General features: G+C 44.9%; 1 protein-coding gene across 3 annotated transcripts in view; it reads left to right on the plus strand.

The window, feature by feature from the left end:
* The first annotated feature begins 4,251 nt into the window (after positions 1 to 4,251).
* Positions 4,252 to 17,175, plus strand: part of Spn (protein phosphatase 1 regulatory subunit spinophilin) — a 68,124-nt gene continuing 55,200 nt past the window's right edge. The window contains exons 1-8 of one of the 3 annotated variants that reach the window (XM_089579136.1): positions 4,252 to 4,594; positions 5,109 to 5,184; positions 8,462 to 9,776; positions 12,479 to 12,624; positions 12,914 to 13,054; positions 13,246 to 13,343; positions 13,947 to 14,217; positions 17,034 to 17,166. In XM_089579136.1, the coding sequence (XP_089435262.1) occupies positions 8,522 to 9,776; positions 12,479 to 12,624; positions 12,914 to 13,054; positions 13,246 to 13,343; positions 13,947 to 14,217; positions 17,034 to 17,166 (2,044 nt within the window). In that variant the 5' untranslated portion in view covers positions 4,252 to 4,594; positions 5,109 to 5,184; positions 8,462 to 8,521. The remainder of the gene's footprint in view (positions 4,595 to 5,108; positions 5,185 to 8,461; positions 9,777 to 12,478; positions 12,625 to 12,913; positions 13,055 to 13,245; positions 13,344 to 13,946; positions 14,218 to 17,033; positions 17,167 to 17,175) is intronic. The other 2 variants (XM_089579137.1, XM_089579135.1) reach the window with 2 other exon arrangements.

Here is a 17,175-nt window from a genome sequence, read left to right on the forward strand (position 1 = left end):
CTGGTGGTCGTTCCAGACCGAGGTGCAGTTCTGCTCAAAATGGATCTCAATCTCTATGCAGTATGCATTGTTGCCCCGCTTCTTGCTTTCAGTGTCGTTGATCAGGACCTCATCGGAGATCTCGAGCAAACCAGTGAATAGAAGTGACGCTTTTGTTCTTCGTGGTACTGTCGCCGTTCTCGACTGCAGGGTCGTACACCCACAGTGTATGGGTGACCGTATCGGCAGAGGCAACGGTGCGGAGTCGGACGTGCGTTGGTGCTGTGTAGCATGCTGCGATGCAGTCTGCGGGCAGGTTCTCGTCCTCAAGAGTCGCAACACCGCGCCTCTCGTGCTGCTTGTCGCTGTTTCCTGCGCCGAGAGAAGGCTCAGTGAGGCCTTAGCTAATGTCAGCGGGCAGACATATGTTGCCGCTCGATGTATACGCCGCAACCCGTTGGTCGTGGCACTGGCTTGTCTTCAAGAACAGCCAAAATCCCGTTTGATAAAACGAGCCTGGCCGGTCCTTGTTGGCTGTGAGCCCCGTACGTGCTGTCTTCGTCTGATGACGGACAGGATCTCACAGCTTCCACATACAGGGACCGCACGCAGTCTTCAGGACCAGCAACGGTCATCCAACTTGCTCATTCTTCGAAGAGGTGTTGAAAATCATGTGTATTGCAACACCATGGCGAGCGTCCCTTGGTGAGGTGCAGTATTCCTATGTGTCTGGCATGGGGTTCAGGGCAGGACACCGGTCAGTCACACGTGGCCTTTGGATACGTTGCGGGCAGCTCCATACCGTTGTAAGGGTGTGGTAAAGTGTTTTTTTTTTAAACTTGGATAATTGTGGATGCTGGCTGGAGCTCTGGCTGGCTCTGCAGATTGTAAGAATGATTTTGGGCAATAAATCCATCATGCTACACGGTAAAAATAATGCCGTCACATTGCTCTTAGTCTTCAAAAGCCATAAAATTGCTTTCCAAAACGGGTAATATATAATCTAGACAGTTTTATTCACTGTGATAAAAATGCCGACTGAAGGGTCCCAGTTGCTGTTAAAAAGCAACTGTGCCTCACGATGGGCGTTCAGAGGTTTCATTCCTTCCCGTGCAAGTAAAAAAAAAAAAAAACCCAGTGCATAAAGAAAGTTGCACGGGTGTTCCTCCAGTGCATATTCGGAAAAAGTAACTGGAAAAGTAACAGATAATTTTTACGCGACAGTGTATACAGCTCGTTCGGTCGAAAAGCCGTCGGCGTAGTAGTAGCAGTCGGTACCGCGTGTCGGAAATAATCGGGGGCTGCGTAAAAATTTCCACAGAATGTTCCGGATAGTGTCATACGATTCAGCATTTCGTGCAGCATAAACGTACTAGTTAAGTTAGAGCCTAGCTTTCGGCAGGGATTCGAACAGGTGACGTATAACCGGGGGAACCAGCGACCTATAATCGGGGGCTGCATAAAAAAAGATCATGTCATGCGCGGTTCGGGTGTCCACCAAGACAAGTGAGACTGTCACTGCGTCATTTCCTCCCCCCCCCCCCAAAAAAAAAAAAAAAAACAACAATTTTCGATTTGTCTAACGGGCAAGGCGTTGCGCCGAACGGGCGATGACGTTCCGTAGACTCTCCCTGGCAGTGCTGCGAGACGCTGTCGCGTTCCACTCTTAAATGCGAATCTTAAACGTCCTTCAATTTTTTATTCGTTGACCGACTGAAGGAACGTAATTCATTGCATTACTGAAAATTATACTATCATCGTACGGGACAAGTCTACGCCTGGACAAGCGCCTTCCCCCTCTGATCTCCAGTTAATCCCGTTCAACGCCGATCACGACCACTCTATCGGTGCACGCTTGTTAAATTTGTTAGTCCGGAGAAGCAATTCACTGCATTGTCCACTGATGCACAAGTAATTTAGGTTACTTAAGTTGATTTAACTCCTTTAAAATAATACATTAACTGTTATTACTTTTGCTGAAAGGCAGCGAGCCTGGCTGTAATCGACCGGAATATGAGGAGAGAGGAGCCAGGCTCAACTATAATTGCTTAGGTGCGCTCCGATCCGGCCATTGACTTTCTGGCACGCTTGGTGACACTTAGACGGCGGCTACGTGAAGCCAACATAAACGAGTTGCGAGGTGGCGCCTCTGAAGAGACGCCGCTGGCATCGTCCTAGACATATACAGGAGTAGAGTTACGGCATCACAGACGCAACACGGAGGCGGGAGACAGATTTCCCTTTCGGGAAGCGCCTAAATGTCGTGAAACAGCAACCGGAACGGGGCGCCATGAGCGTGACGCCCGGGAGGACGTGAATGAGAAGCTGCGAAGGAAGCGTGGCGGTGGAACGGTAAGAGCGTGAAGCCGGGAAGCGCGGGACGACGGAAGCGTGAAGCTTGGAGAGGCAGGCACGCCGTATCCAACGGGACACGTCACACAACAGGCAAGAGCGTGGTGGAAAGCGGCAACTACGGGAGGCGGACGCAAAGTAAGGACATCCGCCAGAATCCCGGCACGAGGGGCTTGCGCGGCAGTAAAAAGAGCTGCGCGTGCAAGAAGTACCAGCAGAGCACTTCAGTCGTGCCGCGCAGCCGCAGGCGAATATATGCAGTGGTCACTCTGCCTCCCTGTTTCCAATCCCTCAGAGCGAGATATTTTCTTCTGAAAAGCCGCATGCCGGATGGTTGCTAACACGCGCCTGAACCGAATGTTGCAGGACCACCCGAAAACGAAAGAAAAATTTGCTATGCCAGTGCATGAATTTCAGCTGCACATTGGTGAAGAGCCGTCGTGATTTCTAAGAAACAACACCAATGCACATTAAAGTATAGCCACAGTGTTTCATTGTTATCACGAGAACGCAGATCGCATATACCATGTGCACCGCAGCAGAGGAGCTGCTGGCGCGTGCGCGAGCGAAGAGATACGAGAAGCGAAACTGGCCAACCAGCGCCAGCTAAACTCACGGGCCTTGCCGCATAATCAAGGTCACGACGCCTGTTGTCGAAATTAATTCGGAGCCCTCCACTACGGTTGATTCGTTTGATTTGAAGTGACTGATTTGCCAGGATATTCGTGCAAGTTTTGTTACATTTTATAGGCACATGGTTCAACGGAAACCACTGTAAATGAGTAAATAAATCTTTTGCTGCGTCTAAAACGTCTTATTCGGATTATATCGCTTTGCTCAAAGTGACCGCTTACATCGAATTTTTCACTATCTGGACTATAATGCCACGAGGTGTTTATATATATATATATATATATATATATATATATATATAAAGTTGGGGAAGTCACATTGAAAAACTTAACAGATATATTTACCTACTGTCCCGTAATGAGGCTTGTTCCTAAATAAAAGAGAAAGAATCCATTTTCGCTTACGAAATCTTCATACACCGCAGCTCTGTTACAAGCCGTAGTGCAGGACTCTGGACAAATTTCAAACACACGGGCACGTGCCAAAGCTGCACGCATACGCGGGCTTCGAAGCGCGCACCGTCGGGGATTAAACCCGGTCAGTTTCTTACACCAATTATGCTGTAGCGTGCGAAGAAATCTCAGAACACGGGTGTTTTTGCATTTCGCCTCCATCAAAGTATAGAGTGGTCGAAAACCCGATTTGTAAATTTTGTTAACAATATGAGTGCTGAGCATATTGTACGCCTTCAAGTTTAGGCATATGGAAACTTGGCTTCCCAGAGAGCCTATAGATATTAATTATATAAGGTGAATTTAGCAGTGAATGGCGTGACATGCACGGTCGTAGACTAAATTGTGCGTGGTAAAAAAAAAAAAAAAGGAACAATTGCTTTGTGCTCCTTTGCCCTGGCATTTGGTAATTCTTCCAGCTGATTGAGCATTAGACCATTCTATTGAAAAGCCTGGAAGTATGAAGGGGCATGCCCTTCATGTTTCCGGGCTTTTCAAACAAATGGTTTAAATGATCGCCCATAAACACATTTTTTGTTGCGCACCCTTAATCCGTAAAATTTTGTCCCCGACTGTTCTTGTTAAATTTTCACCGGTTATGTAAGCGGCAGGAAACGAAAGCTATTTTTTTTTTCGAGTTTGCATGTTGAAATGCACTAGCGGTGGCTTGCTCACTGAGTGCGTTTACAGTAGTAAACGCCCGAAAGCTTTGACATCGAATTGAAACTTGCCTAGCGCAGGCGAAAAAAATATATAAAAGGAAACAAACGTCACGTGAATAGTCACGTCTAAGGCCGCGCCATTGTTCCTGTTCGTTGTAAGGCTCTCCTCTGAAGATCTGCCGATAGCGATCCCGTTTCTTTTCGTCCCCCCTTTTCTCCTTGTGGCTCAACAGTGCGGCAGTCGCCAGAGCGCTAAGCGCTCGTCGAGTCGCGCTGCTGCCGACGTTGCTCCTTTGTTTTTGTGTATTGTCGCACATGGTTTGGAGCCTTTGGGGCTCCCGTGACTCCTACACAGGTCAACAGTGCTTTCGATTTCTGCCGCTGGAGGGCGAAGACCCTTGCTGCGCTTCCCTTGCTTTTTCCTCCTCGCCTTCGTCTTAAACGCTCCAAAACATGGCGGCGGGCCAGCGCCGTGCGTTATCGGCGGGCTCTCATTTTGCAAGCGACGGCTAAATGGTACATGATTTTATTCGCTCCCTCTTTTTGAAGCATTGAGATGAGTTAGTGGGGTGTAACTTACGGTCTTAATTGTTGTGTGCCGATGCGTAACCGTTTGCTTATCAACGCACGGACGCGGCACGTCCGGAAGCTGTGTGTCAACGACAAAGAAGTGTGCCGGGGGAGGAGGCATCTGCAGTTGCTAGCAGAGCAATCGTTAAACCAACTGTTCGTGTTGCGCCAGTGCTCTGTGTTGTTAGGTGACTCCTGCCTGATGTTGCAAGTTTTTAGCGTAACCACGCTGCCAATAGACTGCAGACGCCCACTGGATACTTGGGTAGTTTTTCGCGATCGTCGGTGTGCAGCCTTCTTTCAGACCGATGTTTATTTTGGTTACTACATCGCATTAAGGAGCGCAGCGGTAATTTGCTTCGCTTTGCTCGCTTGATTTTTAAACGAATATCCATGACTCAGCTGCTGCTGCTGCTGGGTTTATGAGGGCAGTTTCTTTTTATGCTTCTTATCTCATCAGCAGGATTATTTATGCGCTGGCCTTCCCGGTCACGCTTTCGAGCAAAGTCTACGGAGCGAACTCCAGCAACTTTACGGTAGGACCAACGGGCTGTGCTGCAGCACCGTTACGTGCATTCTATTTTAGTTCCGGCGAGAATATAAGGCTGGCGTCGTGTGTGGTGCGAGTGATCGCGTTGTCGTGCATTTAGCGTTTAACCGCAGCCTGTCGCGTGGGTTTCAAGCAACCTTGAACCGTACACTTGCGTGCTCATATCTTTGAAACTGTTGAGTGTGCCGGGCCCTTTCTTCGTCCTCATGCTTTGCTTAATGTTATTCTGTGAAAATCGAGGAATACCGGCGCGATATGTCTGCTGGGCCCGTGGTCGGCATGCGTGGTTCTGCTCCGAGGGCAGTTTCAGAATCGGCTGGTTTGTTTTGACAGGGGAAAAACGTATGAGTTTTTCGTTTTTTTTTTTATTCTCTAGCTCGCGCTGTTGTTTCCGCGGTAAAATGGGGCATATTTTTCACATAGCTGCTTCCTGCAGCACTACTCGCTTGCGATATTTTCACGTTGCGGAATTGTTTGGTGTTCGTGCTTCCGAGGGTGTACTGTGTTCATTGAACCCGTCATTGAACTTTACGCTTATGCATTTTATTTCTGATAGCGGCTGTATTTTAGTGTCACGCGCATACAAAACTTCGGGTTTTGGTCCTTAGGTGTCTGAGTATCTCCGTGCTCTCATTATCTTAGGGGCTGCTGCTGGGTTTTTCAGTTGTTCGAGTGACGTACGATGTAATCGATTTTCCGCGACGATCGTAAAGTCATTGGCTTGTACAGCTGCTGGCGTTATTTATGTTTAGAGCTAAGTTGGTTGAGCTTTCATATGAAATGCCAAAAGGGTATTCTGATGTCTAGGACTCAAGTGCTAATTTGAAGCTTTTAAAAACACAGACTGTATAACACGAAAAAGATTAATAGTTATCAATACCGCATTAATATATTTAAGTATTCGTTGTTCCCTAACACAATCCTGGACTGGAATAAGCTTCCGAATGATGTGGTTTGTGCACCTGATTTCGAAAGTGCTGTTGAAGCGATAATGTGATGTATTTTTTTCCAGGTCTCGTGCGTTTACCAGCGCTGTGCTATCACTCATACTACTTGTAAACTCATTTAGCCTTCTTTTAATATGCTGTGTTATCCTTGCTGACATGTTTTCCAATGTCTTCTTTGCATGTGTTATTGTATATAGTAATATCCCCCCTACAATAATGCCTCATGGGCGCTGTATGTACTTTCAATAAATAAATAAATAAATAAATAAATAAACATAGCCATGGCACTTTACTCCACATTTCCTTTCATATATTCTGCCACAGATGACCTGGCCTGAACTTTTTGATGTCCTGATATTGGTCCTGAAAAAAGTAGCAGCATGCTCTGAGAGAATGAAAGCTTATGTGAATTAAAGCTATAGCCTGCATCCTGCATGCGAGAAAAAATGTCAGGCCAAACAACTATTTTTGTGTCATGTTAGTATGGTCAAAGTCATAGAAGAAAAGGAAAGCTTTCCCTTGGTTGTGTTTGTCATTTGTCTTGCTGTTGTATTTGTGCAGATGAATACAAAGCAGTATCTCTTACGAGTAGTTTTTCATATGTGCGACTCTTCTTTCTGCTTTTAGTTTAGTAGTTGAAAATTGTATGTTTCCATTTTTCTAACCTTTTTGCTAGCAGTGGGCTGTAAGCCTTTCTCTAGGTGATTGTGCTGAACCTTACTGAGTGTATTGGCGTGCACCTTTCCTAAAAGTGCACTGAACAGTCTGCAGTTTCTTCACAGAGTTTTGTTCCTTATGAATATGCCGCCCACTTCTGCATAGTGTTCGTGATAGCTATTGGATGTTGTCTCTCTGTAGCAGCAATAATTTTTTTGTCATACTATTTAGTACTGACGCCGCCGCGGTGGCTCAGTGGTTATGGTGCTCGGCTGCTGACCCGAAAGATGCAGGTTCGATCCCGGCAGCGGCGGTTGAATTTCTTTGGTGGAGAAATTCCAGACGCCCGTGTACCATGCGATGTCAGTGCACGTTAAAGAACCCCAGGTGGTCGAAATTTCCGGAGCCCTTCACTACGGCGTCTCTCATAGCCTCAGTCGCTTTGGGACGTTAAACCCCATAAACCAAAACCACTATTTAGTACTGACGTTTTACCTTGGCCTTCCAGAAAGTCCAATACAGTGGACTTTCAGTAATTTGGTCATTTTAAAGCTGGCCATTTGAACTTAAAATGTGAAATATTGTATGATTCAAACTAGAGAGAATTGCAGGTGGGTAAATCTGCCTTTTTCACAAGATGTGATACTCTCTGGGGAGTGTGTGAAAATTGTCTGCTACCCAGATAACTGGTTGAAAACAAATGCACGTAGAGAACACAGACACGATCCGGTTCCATGAGGCACCAACTGCCTCTGTGCAGTAGAAAGTGTGTGCTTGTGCTTGACAGGTGCGGCCATTCGTTGCTTGTGCCTGTTTTCAGCATGGACTGCACGTGCTCAACGGAAGCAGGCCGTTTGTTTTCAACCAGTGGAGCTCAAGGATGAGAGGTGTGCATTAGCAGAGCGGCTTAGAGATGTTCCTTGCTGTGTTGAAGGCACTTCCAAGAAAACTTTGTTCAAGTTGTGGAGCGTACATTGACAGGAACAGTCTGTTTGAACTGGGCGTGCTCAGAGCATGCCCAGTTCATACACAAACAACTGAACAAAAATGCCCGGTTGTATGTGCATGCATTTCCTGGATCTAAAACCTTCCTGGAAATCAAGGTGACACATTGACTCGCACAGTTAATCTCCACAGGTAGAGACAGTGGCATCCAGATTTTGTGTTGCGTGCCGGTATTGCGGGATCGTTTGTGCACTATGTACCTTAAAATGTGATTGCAGAGCTGCATCACATGGTGGAATTTATGTTAGAGTTTTTTACAGGTAATATTTCAAATACACTGTGAAGTTGAACTTTGGGTAATTTAAACTTATGTTGCATGTCTCAAATGGGTTGAATTAACAAGAGCATTGTGAAATTTGATATCAGGTGCTACCAAGCTATACATTTGTGTCCTTAGCAGTTTTCCATGTAGTTGTTGCCAGAAAATAGGCACCATTTAAAGTCATTCTTGGCATACCCTCTTTTTACTGTGGTTCTCCTGATGCTGTGAGCACATAGTGGACAAGGCCTTTGTTGTACGTGTAGTGAGCGTCTATTTGCATCTGTTGCGGAAATCTACTTTCATTTTAACTCTGTTCCTTTTGTTTCATGCTCTGAGGTGTGTTCTTTTGTGTTTACCTTGCCTAAAAGTACCACTGCCTGTGGCTATTGCAGGGTACGTGATGGCTGAGAGAGCCATCTACTTCACTGGTGCCACCCTCCCTTGGCTGCAGCATGGCTGAAGTCCGGCGCTCTGAAGTTCTGGCCGCATCCCGTTCCCGTACGGGATGGCTTGATGAACCGCCTCCTACGTCATCATCTCCTACGTCTCCAGCAAAGCCCTTTATCTCAAGTCTGCGGTCAACGTTTGAGTCACGAACGAACCAGACACAAGATGGGGCTGAGCGGCGACGTGTGGCACCAACAGGCACCAAGACAGGCTCTAAGGTTAGCTCAATTGCCAACATGTTTCAAGCTCGTGATGATTGCAAAACTGCCTCCAATGAATCGCTCGCGCGCATGTCTCCCCTGGAGCCTAACACAGCCGACGCAGCAAGACCGTCGGGGCCGCCAACATTAACACGGAGTGACAGTCATGTTGCACGGTTTTACAATGCGCGCGCCATGTTTGAGCGATTGCAGGAGGCATCCAAAAAGCCCCAACCTGTGTCAGGGCGCAGAGGAAGTGTGGCTAGCTCACCAGCCAGCTCCCCATCCTCGGCCACTCCTGCCACGTCCTTCCCCAAATGGAGCGAAGAGGGGTCAGCCGATGAGAGCGCCCAGAGCCTTGTTAATGGGGACTCCCAGCACAGTGCCAAAGGCAGCACTGAGGCACTCGTTGACCCTGCCAGGAATGGGCCCAGTTCTGCCATCTCCAATGGTGTTACAAGACCAGAGCTGCCAGGGATGTGTGCGGGAAAAGATGCGGCAGCCTCTGAAGTGGAGCCTCCTGTCAAGGTGCCACAGCACAAGAAGCCCTCTGCACCACCACGGGTAGAATCATTGAGGCGGTCATCAGAGGATGGCCTCTTGCAGGGGGAGTTGCCTCGGCCACCAGAAGAAGCCAGCTCGCTGCCACTGGAGCCTCCGATCCTTCCTCCGCATGGTCTGCCTGTGGCTGAAGAAACACATCCTGCTCTGTCGTCTGCTCAAAGTAGTTCTAGTTGTTCATTGGACTCGGGGGCTGGGGAATCTCGTAATGCAGACAATGCAAATGAGCGATTGGATGCAATTCCGCCAAAAAACTCTGTGCCCACAGGCTCAAACAAACCACAGCTGGAGCATAGCACATTGCACTTAAAAGATGATAGCCCACTCTGTCCTGACCCCGGTGAAACTACAGAAGGCGATAAGAGCTGGGGACCTTCAGAAGGAACTGACAGTGCCAAACAGCCGCTAGGCAGTATGTATGCTCGAGTTAACAACAGCAAGCCACCCTTGCCTTCGAAACCTCCGGTGCTTCACCATGCATCTTCCAAGCACGACTCCTGTAAGTATTTCATTAGCCTTTTCTGTTTTGCATAGCATTCTTGCATGCAGCGCAAAAGCAGCCAAAATAGGACAGCTTTGTATGTGTAGGACTTCCTTTTGCAGAAACCAAAAAGAAATAAACCTTTAGCCAAATATAAGTTCTTTCGTAGTAACCAGTGTGTTATGTTCTGGAAAACTGTTTAGCTCAAAAGTTAGTGCCTTATTTGGGGGTAGCACTAGAAACTTCGGCACGTTATTTGATTTATTGATTTACGTACTTCTTAAATTATTGCCGATGTGGTTTTGGTATGCAACAAAAACATTATGCACTTTATTTTGTATGCTTTAGTTTCATTGCTGCTGCCCTTCTGTTGTGGAACATTTGAAGGGCTGCAGGAATGAGCTAATGCACGATGATTAATTTTTTATGTGCTATCAGTGTTTTGATATCTATGCTACTTCCTGTTTGTAGGTGCTGTGTGCTTACTGCAGTGTTGCATTTACTATTTTAGCAAAGATTACATTAAATGGGGAAATATGTTTTGCTGCTCATGAGTAATATATCCCGAAATAATAATGTGAATAACTCCAGCCTGGTGATAGTGTCTTAATGCTTGTGATCAGTACCTGGTGCTTGCTGTGCACTACAGGTTTGCACAGGCAGTGGCAAAAAGTATATAAGGTGTGGTGTGCGTGTTCGGGAACAAATTTAGTGCAGTGCTTCCTCGCAACCCACTTGCCTGGTATTGACAGCAGCAGATTGAATCTGTGCTTCCCCTCATACTTTCAGTCATTTCACCCACACTCTTGCATGCTGCTAACTTTTGTGGCTATTGTACCATTTTCTAATAATGCAAATTAACAGGCTGGCATTTGCAGAAATATTGTTTTTTTAAGGTGGGATGAGACTTTTTGTTTTGTCAAAAAAAAAAATTTCAATCAATTTTTAGATTTTGCATTTTGCTGATAGAGCATTTCTTTAGCTCTCAGAAAATGTATTGCACTTGGGTATTTGCGACTTTAGAGGTGCTTTCTTAATCCTTTTTATGTGGTCATCTCTTGCGGAAAGGTGGAAGTTTTTGGAGGTTTTATCTGCTTTTATCTCACCTCACTTTGTTTTTGATTTTTAGGTTCGGTAACCTTCCAGCATAACACGTTTTAAGCTTTCAAAAAATATATTACACTCGGCTAGAAACGCTTTTTTCATCCTTTTCCGAGGTCGCGTTGAGCAGAAAGATGCGAGTTTTCAATGCTTCATCTGCATGTTTCTCAAAACAGCATTTTTGGAAGTTCATGTACACAGGCTGAAACTGTTTCACACACACAGGCTGTTTCACACTCAGAGGGAAACTGTAAACGCGTGACCGCTGCGCTTCCAGAACCGCTGCCGCCAGCAGCCAGGGAGAAACGGCGGCAAAGGCGCATGCGCAATAAGCGCAGTTGTCTGCTCATTTCGCGAATACTCCTGGCGTCACCCATTCTCGCCAGCTCTCGGCAGCAGCAGTTCTCGATGCGCGGAGGTCACGCGTTCCCAGTTTCCCTCCAAGTGTGAAACAGCCTGTACCTTTTTCTCAGGAACTATGAGGCGAAAGCAAACAAAATTTTCCTCAGATTTAACCAATGCCTTTTACATGACTGGTACATGACTGGTGTACTTAAGCCGTATGTACTGGAGTTTACATTAACCCCAGGCAATAAAAATTAGAAGTCACCTTTTTCATTTCATGTCTTGTACCATATGGAATACTGCATGTAAAAAATATGTGAATTTCAATTCAAGGTGTTTGGTTCAGAAACTGCTTTACTCAGATCTCAGTACTGCTTTGACCTCTTTTTGATGCCCCAGGGTGGCCAGTATCGAGCGTATCAAAAAGAATGGTCATGAACTGTTAGCACAAATGTGCTTTTACTTTCTCACCAAATATAATTAAGAGCCCAAGCCCATTTTTATTTTAAGGACTATTTTATTTTTTTTATGCGAAATGCAGAACAACTCTGGGCTAACATTTTAACCAAGCCCCGTGTGCTTAGTTAAGCCCATGGGGTTTAGGTAACTGACCCATGTACTGTGTACTTAAGCCGTATGTACTGGAGTTTACATTAACCCCAGGCAATAAAAATTAGAAGTCACCTTTTTCATTTCATGTCTTGTACCATATGGAATACTGCATGTAAAAAATATGTGAATTTCAATTCAAGGTGTTTGGTTCAGAAACTGCTTTACTCAGATCTCAGTACTGCTTTGACCTCTTTTTGATGCCCCAGGGTGGCCAGTATCGAGCGTATCAAAAAGAATGGTCATGAACTGTTAGCACAAATGTGCTTTTACTTTCTCACCAAATATACTATCACGGACAGAAGTTTCCAGGGCGTGTGAACTACAGCTAAAGTTACTGATATCTCTAATATTAGCCAGGTGCTCAAGACCACGTTTGTGGAGGTGCAGGTTTGACTGCGCAGTACTGAGATAAAGTGATCATTACCAGACAAGCAGCCTATGTGCATTGATCACGTTTCATTGTGTTCTAGAGACGTCTGTTGCTGACAGTACTGTTCTTAGCAGACGAATCAGATGTTCACTATGCTTGAAAATTTTTGTGCTGTGTTTGGATCTCTAGGGTGGTTCACTTTTATTGCAAAAGATCACTTTTGGTTGACTTCTTTTTACAAATGGTTTGATTTCTGTGTTATAAGATGTTTTTTTTTTTGCTTGCTTTTTAGGTCCGCCAGTTGAAATGGAAGAGGTACCTCATTGGCCTCAGCAAGACTATGTTGGCCATAATGGAATCAGTGAGCCTCCCTCGAACAGTGTGCTTCTTTACACACTAGCAGCTGCATCAGGAAGGTCAACTATGCTTCTACAACAGGTACTGAACTGCTGTGGCTTGTCTGGTCAAAATCTGCATTTGGTATGACCATGTCCGCTCAAGTCATTGGCCATGGAATATAAGTAGAAGTGTCTTTGTGGGCGTACATATCTTTATGAAGGCCTGCCTGCTCTGATTGTGACGTGACTGGATATGATTACAGCACAAGCATGCTGAAGATTATTTTTGTCTGCTTTTAGCATTTTCCTTGTGACTTCTCTGTATTGAAGCTTGCATCTGTTCTGTTTTTATGTATACTCATCAGGTTTCTTTCTTTTTTATGTTTCAGGATAATGTCTGCCATGACAAGTACAGCAACAGCAACAATAGTGGCTTAAAGCATGCTGCCGGTGAAACCTTGGCTGAACTTGAGACACGAGAGCATGAATTATTCAACGTTGAAGCAGTCATAAATTCACGCTCATACAAAGTAAGTTGCAGACGCATAAAGTAAGTTTAAACACTAGTGTGAAGATGACTGTGTGCATATTTGCTTGTTCTTCTGTAACGTGAGATCTAGTGAGTTGCATCAGGCATGTGCAAGTTTTGAATAGCAAATGCTTGCAATGTATGTGTGTTTTGTGCATTTTTTTATTTTATTTTTTGTAACGGTTCTTGCAGGGGGATCCATTTGGAGATATCAATTTGGATGCCCAAGTAGATGGCAGTGGTGTGGAGTTTATGACGCAGGAGGAAGCGGACAAACTACTTAGCTCCAGGTAAGGAAAAGAAATGCCGGGCTGGTCATGCAGATGCGGTTGTGGTAAGGACAGTTGTTCAGGGCTGTCTGTGGAGGGAGATGCTGTTCATAAGTGTCCGTGTTGATGCATGCACTCTAAGAATCTCCCGAGAACTGTTCTCTCACTTCTAGTGTGCAGTGCTGTAGAAGCTTTGTGAGTAGTGCATGCGCAGAGGCATATCACTACACTTCATATCACTCCTGCATCTCGAGCCATCATTGAGGGGGTAGGACCAAAACGCGGTAAGGTACAAAACGAAATTCTACACATTGCGAATTACAGCACTTGCACGCTGTCACAGTGACAGATACTAACTTTGTGAAAACAATCAGGTAGTCTCTTGTTGCTCCCTCCGATTCAACTGACTTTGTGGTTCTCTACTTTGCACTGATTACAAACAACATTTTTGTTATACGAGGGAGTACCCAAAAGAAACCGGCATCAGAAACTAGTTCTAGGTTGGAAGAAGTGGGCTTGGAGCATGTAGTTGCCACAAGCAGCAATGATAAGGCCTTGTGAAAGCTTGAACAGGCAGTTTGAGTTGTGTCTGCAGCGTGAGTACACCTGGCGTGTCCATTTCAGTCGGCAGCAGGAGATTTTGAGTGACGAAGAGGCCCAGGAGGTGCGGCGGCTGCTTGTCCTCCGCACACCATCGCCAACTGTGGCTGAGGAGGAGAGCCGGCCACCGAGCGTGGTGGTGGTGGAGGAAGAAGGTGTCTCCTATCATGTGCTGCCAGATGGCCACTTCTTCACCGAACGGCCTGGCCTAGCGAGCGATGACGAAGAGGAACCGTTTCAAGCTCCCTTCCAGCCACGCTCCGCACGTGTCAAGTTCAGCACAGAACCCATAAAGGTAGCGGCCGAGCAGTGGCGGTCTGTAGTAAAATTTACCCCTCAAAATTTTTGGTGGACTAGTCGAGTGCTTAAACAGGTTTTGTTGGAAGTCTGTTATTTCTACTGAACTGAACTTTTTAACTTCTGCCAGCTGATGACAGATAATGTGCATCTTGATTTTATTTTTTTCTTTAATGAAAGCATTTTTGCGTGCACATAAGCTTGAACTTATCCTTGTTTATTCTAATATGAGGTAGTAAAGTCGTGATGTATAAGAGCTGCTGCAGTGGCTGAGTGTTTATGGCGCTCGGCTGCCAACCCGAAAGATGCGGGTTCGATCCCTGCCACAACGGTCGCATTTCGATGGAGGCGAAGGGCCAGAGGCCTGTGTACTACGTGTTGTCAGTGCACATCAAAGAACCCCAGGTGGTAAAAATTTCCGGAGCCCTTCACTACGGTGTTCCTCATAGCCTGAGTCGCCTTGGGACGTTAAACCCCCATAAAGCCATAAACCATGATGTTAAAAGTGCTTGTACAGATGTATTGGAGTTGACATATTTTTCCTAATTAAGGGGGGACACTGGTCTTGAAAAGAAAATTTTATTAATTTAGAAATAGTTATGAAATTTTCAGGGCACATGTATTTTTGTGTGCTGATTCTAGATATGTCATTTAATTTCATGTAAAACAATTCCTTGAGCACTTACACACTTTTTATGCAAGTATTTTGCGGAGTGTTTTGAAGAAAATTTGCTGCAGGAGACTCGCTGAAATGTATGCCATTGGGTTCTCTTGACACCAAGAAATACAATAAGGGTAAAATTATCATCCTGGCTCTCACAGAACTTGAGTAATAGGGTACTGAAGCTGCCACTTCACACACAGGAATACACATTTTCCTTCTCATTTCTCAAGCGACAACTTCAAAACTCTATAACTTAAGTTCTATGATAGGCAGGAAGACAATTTCACCCTTATTGTATTCCTTGGTGTCAAGAGAACCCAATGGCATACATTTCAGCGAGTTTCCTGCAGCAAATTTTCTTCAAAACTCTCCGCAAAATACTAGCATAAAAAGTGCATAAATGCTCAAGGAATTGTTTTACATGAAATTAAATGACATATTTAGAATCAGCACACAAAATTACATAAGCCCTGAAGATTTCGTAACTGTGACTTCATTAATAAAAATTTGTTTTTCAAGACCAGTGTCCCCCCTTAAATCATTTTTTGAGTTCAGTAAAATGAAGTTTTTAGGGTTTATGATATTAAAGTCAGTTTAACACATGCACTTCTTAATTCTAGACAGAGAACAGTCAGAACATGTTTGCGGGACTTTGTGAGCGCATGGAGCATGCTTGCAGTGATATTAATTTCATGCTTTCTGGCATGTACACACCATTCTGCTGCTCACCACTGCCAGTCTGTAGCACTGAACACTGTACTTATGTGCTTTCTGTGTGCACCACGGTAATCTGTGGGCATCACCAAAAAAAAAGGTGATGCCCACAGGAGTGGCTATGCTCCTCTAGAATTGTGAAAATGTGTGAGGGTTGGTCCTTTCGTGTATTGTGATGTTCCTCTTTTTGCGCAAGTGAGACAAAGATTTATTTTAACCTCTCTTCCCTTTGCATGCAAATTACTGTGCTGACCTTATTCTTTTTTTCATCGCCTGGGCAACAGGGGGTCTTGAGAATCTGTAAACCAGTGGCTGAAATTTATGCAGAAATGTGGTTTGTGTGTCCAAGGCACCTCATTTTCAGATATGTGCGGCAGGTGGGATAAAATACGAAGCTTTTCTTTTTTTTTTCATAGTCTGCGGTTTTATTAAAATTACCTGGAATTAGTAAAGGTGATGAGATGGTCACAAAACAATAGTATGGGGGGAACATCGGATGAAATATGGCAGTGGCAAACAATGCTACAGATTCATTGCAATGAAGTGACTTGATCAACTTGTTCACCTTGTAGCAAGAGAATTTCCTCAGTGTGGCGAGCAAAAACCATTCTTACATATAAATTTCTAGACCGGGAGTCGCTACAGTGCCAACCCAGCATCTGCCTGAGCGTCCAGTTTCTAATTCATTTTACGTTTGCTTCCCTTACCGCTGCCCTTTTGTCGCTCTCATACCTAGTCTACTTAAGTCACGCCTTCTCTTTTGCATGCCTGCACAGAATTCCAGTGAGCTGAGAGTTTGCTTGCTTGAGGGGTACACTGGCAAATATTGAGTAAGGGACGTAACTTGTTTGTTGTCGTGTACATGCACTTGAAAAGGTTTATTGCATGTTGATGCACTTTGTGTGAATCAGCACTCAACCAACCTTTTCTTTAAATTAGTGTTTGGGTCACGCACTTGCTCTGTTGTAGCATCTTTACCACTGTTGTTACAAGCTTGGTTGTTTTACTGTTTGCTTTAGACTTTGCATTTGATTGGTGCAGCATGGTTTCTAAGAATTTAGTGTTCAGAGCTTGTAAACTTATGCTAGATTATCTGTTGCGGATGAAAACCCAGATAGCCTTTTGTGATGCAGCCTATGTATTCTACAATTGAAGAAGTAACATTGTAAAAGTAACTGAAGCTTAAGTGGCAGTGCACAGTGTGTTCGCAGCAGTTGTGCATGTTATTTCCCTTCATGAAACTTTAATATGGCACTGATGTGGCAAGAATGAACAGTGTTGATCTAGTTCATTGATATTGAAATAGTGTTGCAAACTGAGCCCTCGTGATCTGACAAATAATGTAGTTTCAATACAAGCTCAGAGAGGCCACTTTGAAACTTGTTTCTCCATGTGTGGTATTAGTGATATTTGCTTTTTCTACACATTGTTTTCAGGTATTCAGCACACACTCAGTTGATGATTACGATCGACGCAATGATGAAGTGGACCCAGTTTCGGCATCAGCAGAGTATGAACTTGAAAAGAGAATTGAAAAGATGGATGTATTCCCTGTTGAACTTGTGAAAGGTACATTCT

Source organism: Amblyomma mixtum, chromosome 3 (genome assembly GCF_055824585.1).
Source record: "Amblyomma mixtum isolate Tamu chromosome 3, ASM5582458v1, whole genome shotgun sequence".
Lineage (NCBI taxonomy): Eukaryota > Metazoa > Arthropoda > Arachnida > Ixodida > Ixodidae > Amblyomma > Amblyomma mixtum.